Source organism: Lepidochelys kempii, chromosome 8 (assembly GCF_965140285.1).
Source record: "Lepidochelys kempii isolate rLepKem1 chromosome 8, rLepKem1.hap1, whole genome shotgun sequence".
In the NCBI taxonomy this organism is placed as follows: domain Eukaryota; kingdom Metazoa; phylum Chordata; order Testudines; family Cheloniidae; genus Lepidochelys; species Lepidochelys kempii.
Window position 1 is genome coordinate 66,472,247 of NC_136387.1, and position 7,650 is coordinate 66,479,896.

The 7,650-nt window shown below is 41.0% G+C and overlaps 1 protein-coding gene across 2 annotated transcripts in view; it reads left to right on the forward strand.

The window, feature by feature from the left end:
* The window catches only part of SLC25A24 (solute carrier family 25 member 24), a 40,195-nt gene extending 37,140 nt beyond the window's left edge, over positions 1–3,055 (forward strand). For both annotated transcript variants that reach the window (XM_073356845.2, XM_073356844.2), the window contains one exon: positions 744–3,055. In XM_073356845.2, coding sequence (XP_073212946.1) covers positions 744–922 — 179 coding nt within the window. In that variant the 3' untranslated portion in view covers positions 923–3,055. The remainder of the gene's footprint in view (positions 1–743) is intronic.
* The last annotated feature ends 4,595 nt before the right edge of the window (positions 3,056–7,650 follow it).

Sequence of the window (7,650 nt, forward strand, 5' to 3'; positions counted from 1 at the left end):
AGGTGTCTAATACCATACTGACCTTGCCCATCTAAACTTTTGATTGGCTTTGTTGGTTGTTGACACAACCTTCATGTTACAGATTCCAGATTCTTTGTGTTTTTAATATTTATATTTTATAGATTTGTGTCAATCACCTTATGTATTTTAACCCATTTATGGAGTTCCCATCACAAACTATGCAAAGACCATATTGTAAAATCAAAGGACAAAGCTGAAATTAAAAGAAAGAAAGAAAGAAAGAAAGAACGAACCACCAGAGCAAATGCATGGCCAGAGGAGACCAAGGAATTTGGTGTAGAGGAAAGCTCTGTGACCTTCAAGGAAAATAAATCTACCACTGAAAAAGGGTCACTTTTACTAACTGTTGCAAATAAGTGAGTAGAAAGGTAGTAGAAGCTGCATGGAAGTGCAAGGTCTCAGACAGGAGAGGATAGATCAACAGGACAGATAGAACTTCCAGCATGTTGTTAAGGCAACCAGCAAGGTATTCTTGTGGACCTTTCATGGGAGTGAGTTCCAAGGCCCACGTCTGCAGCTGAAAGAGACTTGCCCCAAACTTAGCGACTTAGAGCAGACCTTGCTGTGCTAGGAAATAGTATTGAGAAGAGACTGTACCAAGCCCATAGGGTTAGAGGTGATAAGTTGTGCATCTGTGTAGTGAGGAGCTTTATATGATTAGAATATTAATATCACTAGAACTGCTGAATGATGGAGATTGCTATCTTCCTTTTCTTTTCTAGCACTGTTGGAAGGAGCCCCACAGCTAAACATGGTTGGACTCTTTCAAAGGATAATTGCTAACGAAGGAATCCTAGGACTTTATAGGGGCATAGGCCCAAACTTCATGAAAGTGCTTCCGGCTGTCAGCATCAGCTATGTGGTTTATGAAAAAATGAAACAAAATTTGGGAATAGCATGAAAAGAAGGAAAAAGCTGATAAGCCTCTAGCCTTCTCAGGAATATTCAAACCAAAAGGATTTCTCAAATAAATGATTTGTTCTTGTTTGTAATTGGAGAACAGATCACTGTGCAAAGAAGCTGTGGTTTTGTTTTCCGCCCAAGTTGGAAGGAACTTCCTTAGTTTCTAAACCCCATCCCCAAACTGCTATCAATATAGTATGGATTTTAAAAATAAAAAAAACACAGCATCTTTAAATCAGCTACAAGTTAAAAGACTATCAGGAAACCACCTGTGGTTTAGCTCTTGGCTCTTTTTTTTTCTTTTTTTTGTAATTACTGCTCTCTTAAATATGCATTAGATTGGGCTGAAGCCACATTTGGGAAAAGTGTTTACTGCATTGGTATTAAAACACGTAGATTTGTGTCACCATCTTGTACTCAAGCAATTCACAGCTATCCTTTTGCACTTACTATCTGTAAAGGCAATATTGATTTTTTGATAAACTGTTAAAATAAGTCCTGGGAAAACATTGCCTTAGAGGCAGGTAAGACTAGAACACCATATTAAACTTTGTCTCCTGATAGTTTTTCTTTCAGGATGACAAAATGTTTGGCTTTTATTCCTCTGTTTTTCCTCTAAAGAAATGAAAGTGCAAGGGGATGTTGTTCTATGACATCAGAATACCTCAAACTGAGTTAAATGCTACGTTTTTATTTTACAGTCACAATGACCTTCATAGCTCATTTCACTGGGCTGCTTTCCACTTAATTTATAAATGCTGGCAGCATTAGCCAAGATTGCCTTGGTTCTTAATGCAAGTTTTATAGGATCATAATAGCAACAGAAAAGAACTACTGGATCACTAAACTCCCTGTAAGCGCAGGTTACAGTTCCAGGATAAAGGAAGTATCTAATATAAAATTGATGCTGCATTAGGTCTTGGCTGTAATAATTGGAGTGTAGCAAAACAAGCAAGTTAGCAAAGGTCACATGGCTGATTATTGGGAGGCTTTTGAATGATTTTTCTCAGTGGGGTTTGGAATGCTGTCGTCCTCCTACTAGAGTCTGAGGACTCATTTGTTTCCCTTTCAGAATGGTTGCAGTTCAACAACATCCTTCTAGTTGTAATACTGGAGGGGTAGTTACTGTTGAAGTGTGGGGCACTCTCTCTCCCCACCTACCGAAGCTGAAGGGCTGAGAGCACTGGCTCAGGGAGTCAGACTGGGACCAGAAAATGAGATGAGGTTGCCAAGGGGCTAGGCAGGACACCACAATCAGAACATTAAAGTGGTACTTGGTTTTTATATTAATGTGGAAAAATACAAACAAAGCAGTCAAAGAGCCCAAGAACTCATTTTTGATAAGTCATTTATTTCACAGTTTCTCCCATATATGGGATGGATATTTTAATGTACAGACACTTCGTAAATGGCTTCCCCACTAAGGTATACTTCAGTTGCTTGCTGGCCTGAACGCTGGCACAATATAACTGTTTTTGTAGCGTTAATTTGCACTAATTCCATGGGTGGGCAGACAGAACAGACAGAATTTGGCCTTTTATGTAAGACACACACAAGGGGTAACCATTTTTCATTCTTGATCTTATAAATCCAGTGAGTTAATCTGGTGATATTATAAAATGGCAGCTTTCTTTGGGTTTACCTTTGTTAACCTGCCCTCTAGTTTATGCACTTCTTTTAAAAGCCAGAATCTATCGCTTTACAGCAGGTATTATGGTGCTTATGTACAATGTCTTTATGATCTGATTGTCCATGTTCTTTTTGTCTTTGCCAATCCCTTTGTACCTGCATATAATTCATGGGATCCAGTTTTGTTTTTCAATTATCCCTTTGACTGTAACAGATATATTCTTTATGCAATGTAAAGATGACCTAAGCAGCGCCTGTTGTGTAGCAGAGTCAGTCCATTTTGTTAATATTTTGTATAAGTGCCATTATGAGTGTTCAGTTGTGGTGGGGACACTTTCAACTGCCAAAGAACATGAGACCAGTTGAGTTTTAACTTTTCACCATGTGCCTCTGATGGGATGTGTTCAAATTATGTATTCTTAGTCTATGTACTGAAAAAAGCTGATGATCACTTTTATAGATCTGTAAAACTACCAGTTTATAATAAATGTTTGTTTCCTAATCTGTCTGGGATGTATTATGTTTTTCATGGTTTGAAAGACAGATGTCCAAAAGTGACAATTCCCTTAACTCCAGAACGGTGTGTGTGCTTTAATGTCAAATGAAAGACAAAGCAGCTCTAGCCAAAAATTAGTACTGAAATCAGTGTACCCTGTACCCATTACAATGGTATTTGAACACCTATTTTAGCATTTAAAGGCTGTGTCCTGGCTACACTACAGAATCAACTGTCAGGAGTCCCAACTGAAGTATTAACACTGTTCCATCTTGCAATGTAGATGGGGAAAAAGCAAAGTATCCAAAGTCTTGATCCTTAGCACAGTTCAATGGACACTGTAAAACCATGATTTGGTATGGTCTACTCTGCAAGATGGAAGAGCATTTTACTTGTCAAAGGACAGCCATATTTGTAAGAGTGACTTAACGTAACTGATGCTTGTTGTAAACTTTGTGCTTGTCCGTCTTTAATTTAAAGCTAGCTTAGAAAGTGAAGGATCAGTATATACAGCATTTTCAGAACAACTGGCTTCATTTCCACTGTACACTTAAGGGTTTGTTTGTCCAGTTAAGCATGGAACAAATAGCCAGCATAAAGAATTCCTTTTGATGCCGCAGTCTTTCACATCACTCTTCTCCTTCTAAAGGTTGAAATTCTATGGGAAGAAGCCTCCCAAAATTTGAATGTCACTCAATCCCTAAAGTACTGTAGATCATACATACCTAAACAGCGATTCTGTACAATTCCCCTCTTAACCTAATGGTGAGCTAAGGGGGGTGTATGATTCCTGACTGAACAAACATGTCTGCTGCTCGGTTCTTTATTCAGAGAAGGCGAGAATGTGCATGTGCAGAACTGTTGTTGGAAAGACTTAGCCCAAAATGTAGAAAAGGAAAAAAAAAAGTTCTAGAGCCACCTGCCTTCTGACGTGTTTGGAGGTAATGGCAAGAAACGTACAGCACAGTTTCTGTACTGAGACCGTCCTGCTAGCTACTGTGAAATTGAATATTAATTGAGAAGGTAGTTGTGTGTAGGGATGTGATGTTGGAAGCTGTATAAATCATGTTGTCCAAGTCAGTATAAAATGTACATAAATAAAACTAGTACTAAAACATTGTTTGTCTTTAAATCTGCTACCCTGAGAGGCTGAGTTCTACAATATTCTCACTGGTATCTAGTCCTGATAGGATATTTTCAGATATACCACAGCTATCATAATTAAGAGAACACGACTGCTTATGATGATTGATTTTGAGATAGCAGTGATCCACAATGCGAACAGTGCCATACTAGTCACAGAAAAACCCAAACCCACATTAAGAATATGAAGATAGGCAACAACGAACGAGGATGTGGAAAAGAGAAGACTGGGATGGTAGGATGAAAGTGACAGGACAGAAGTGACTGTGCCCACTAAAGTTCACACCCCTCTAAGAGGGAAACATTTGGACCAGCATCTCCCATTAAAACCGTCTGGCACTCGCAGAGAAGCAGAACACTGATGATAAATCAAGAACCATTTATTCATACCTGCTCCCATAACTTTCAATGTACTCCACACCACTGATGATGACACAGTGATCAGAGGGTCTTTATTAAAGGAAAGTACGATCCAAGTAACATAACTGAGTTCAGTCCTGAAATTATTAGTGGTATAGTTGTTGCACACATCTTTCTCCTTCCCACTCCTCAAATTATCTGTGTCTTGATCTAAACTTTTGTTAAACTCTGCAGCCCAGGAAAATGTGTTTTTTCCTTCCTACGTCTATTTACATTATCATTTGCTAAATATACTACGTCTGATATTACTTCACTTTGCAGTTTCAAGGCATTTTGGTGGGAGGCAGTTAGATTAACTTAGTGAAATATCTATAACTCATACAAACAATTTCCATGGGGCCAAAGTGTGGAATTAACATTTTTCATCCATGGATCTCAAAGGGTAAATGTAACTATTCTCATCTTACACATGGAGAAATTGAGGGACAGCGAGGGTAAGTGACTTATTCAGTCACACAGTGAATCAATGGCAAGGCTAGGAATAGAATCCTTGATTCCTTGTCTACTGCCCTACGCGCTGGACCTATAGTCACAGCCCTGGGCTTTTGAGACACACGCTGCTTGTAATAGTTGCAGTGTGCCCACCCTGCCTGGCTGGTCTGCTGTAGGAAGGAAGGCTCATGCACACATCTATTCCCTACTTCCTTTGCTAAAGCTAGTGATTATAGCAGAGCCAACCCCCTGTGTTTCTGAGCGAAAGGATTCCAGTTCTGCCCTGCCCCTTCAATTGGAAGGAGAGGTGGGAGCCACACAAGGGAGGGAAGAGAAAGGATCCCTGTATCCTTGCCTCTTCAAGCACCTGTGCAGAGTCTGGCCATTACCCTGTACCCCTGCTACACCATTAAACTGGCACTGAAGGAACAGCTTAGTGATCAAAAGGTGTCTGTACAGCTCCATTGAGCCAGCCAGCACAGCTGCAATAGGAGTGTTGGCCAGCCGCTCACTCCTTAGTCTGTCCACATTGCTTCCCTCAGAGCTCTCTCCAAAATGGAGCCTCCACAACTGCTGCAGCCTAGCCCTGGCTTCCTTGAGCCTATTGATTCATATAGCCCTGCTAATGTGAAGTGTAATGTATCACTGAGCACGATGCAGTGAAACAAAAACTTGCCAATTATTTTCTTTCCAACAGAATGAGTAGCACCCACTATTCCAATGACGCGGTAAGGCACGGCTTTTCAATGGGCTTCTAACTTGCTCACCCAGGAGCTGTGAGGTGTTTGTCTCTATGCCTGACATTAACTGCATATCATGCAAGAGCTTGAGCCCTTCCATTGTGACCCCTGTCTTTACTCACCGTTTCGTTTCAGACTCTTGGGTTGGTGGCAGTTCCATGCAGCAGAACTCTCTTCACACAATTCTCCCACCTGCACAGCCCCTCTTTAATTTGCCTAGTTAGAAGTTTAGCCTGGAGGTGGATTCCAATGAACAGCTTTTGTGCTGGGGTATACCAACCCCATGCTAGGTAACACAGGATTAATGAGCTGTCATAGCCTCAATCTGCTGCACCACACCTGTGAGAAATGTCAGGCCTGGAGGAAGGAGTTTAAAACAGGAGACCGCTGCATAGTTGGGAGCAGACCAGAGGAGAGTAGGCTTTCAGTGCTCAGCTTCTAGAGAAGGGTTACATAAAGGCTGGAGCTTTGCAAATGGCTACTGCCTGACAGCCCCTGGCTCCTCCTTGAAGGGAGGGATAGCCTGACTCTGAATCACTATTGTTACAGATTAGCTCAAGCCTAATTGGGGCTACAGTTTATGAGAGGCTCTCTGAGGAAAGAGTTCTACATGTCTGTGTGACAATTCATTGGCAACCCAGAAGGGGTGGACTATCCTAGACCCAGGTAAAGTGTTTCATCTCTCACCACTTGACCTCTGTGGCAGAGTGCCTGGTTGTTGCCAACCAAAGGCCAGGTGAGTGTAAAAGCCCTATCCCTCTCCTGCAAAGTGCTCTGAGAGAGGAGCACGGCACAGTGGTATTCCTAACAATCATTTCTGAACAGCAGCCTCCTTTCAATGTGAGCAGGTCATTCAGCATCTAACAAAGAACTATCAGAAAGGTAATCTGACATAAGATACTGCTCACACTGAAGAGGAGTCAGGGATGGCTGACTATGTATTCATAGACCTTTCCCCACAGTTTCATTTGATTCAGAACTATCCAATTGTGCACATTGTTAGCCAATGTAAATTGTAGGCTCCTATTAATATTAAGGCTCCTCTACACAGAGGAATTTACCAGCAGAGCTATCACACATGCAACCATACCTATGCTGGTCAGTTTCCTCATGGTGACAAGCCCTTGTGTTATCCTCCCTTCCTAGTATTTCTTGCACTCATTTACTGTGTCTTGTTTTAAGATTATAAACTCTTTAAGGCATGGATCTTCCTATGTGTTTGTACAGCACCTACCACAATAGGGCCCTGATCAGACTGTATGATACCACAATACAAACAAGTGAACTGAGCAAGCCTTTGCCCAGGAATTAAAAAAAGGCCTTCCACGGCTTTATTTCTTCATCACTGTATAATGAAAAACTAGCCTCATTGAAACACCTCTGTAAACATGAGCAAAGATAGGGAGATAGGATAAAGGATCAGCATGTCTCTACCCTTAATATTCAAAATACCATCAGGGATATTTTATGGAAAAGTTGAGGCAGCTATGATCCCAAGTCCTGCTAGAAAAGGCATAACTACCATTGCCAAGCATTGCATCATAATATGAAATTTTGATCTAAACAGTATATAAGAAAAATGTAGACTGTAAGAGCCCCAGTTCTGTGAGAAGCTGAACTCTGAGAGCTGAAGGCACTCGGCACCTTACAAGAGTGGTCCCTGAACCAGGATTGAAGAACAATACTTGCAGTGATATTGCATATGGACAGTTCTAGCTAAGCTCTAAGACCTTATGTTGTCTTGTAAGATGCAGAAAATGTGGATACCATCAATGTAAATACTCTCCACCTCCCTCGCAAATGAATAGCAGACACATAATGACTGTTAGCAGGGTGGCAGATGTCCGAAGCTATATGCCTTTGCAA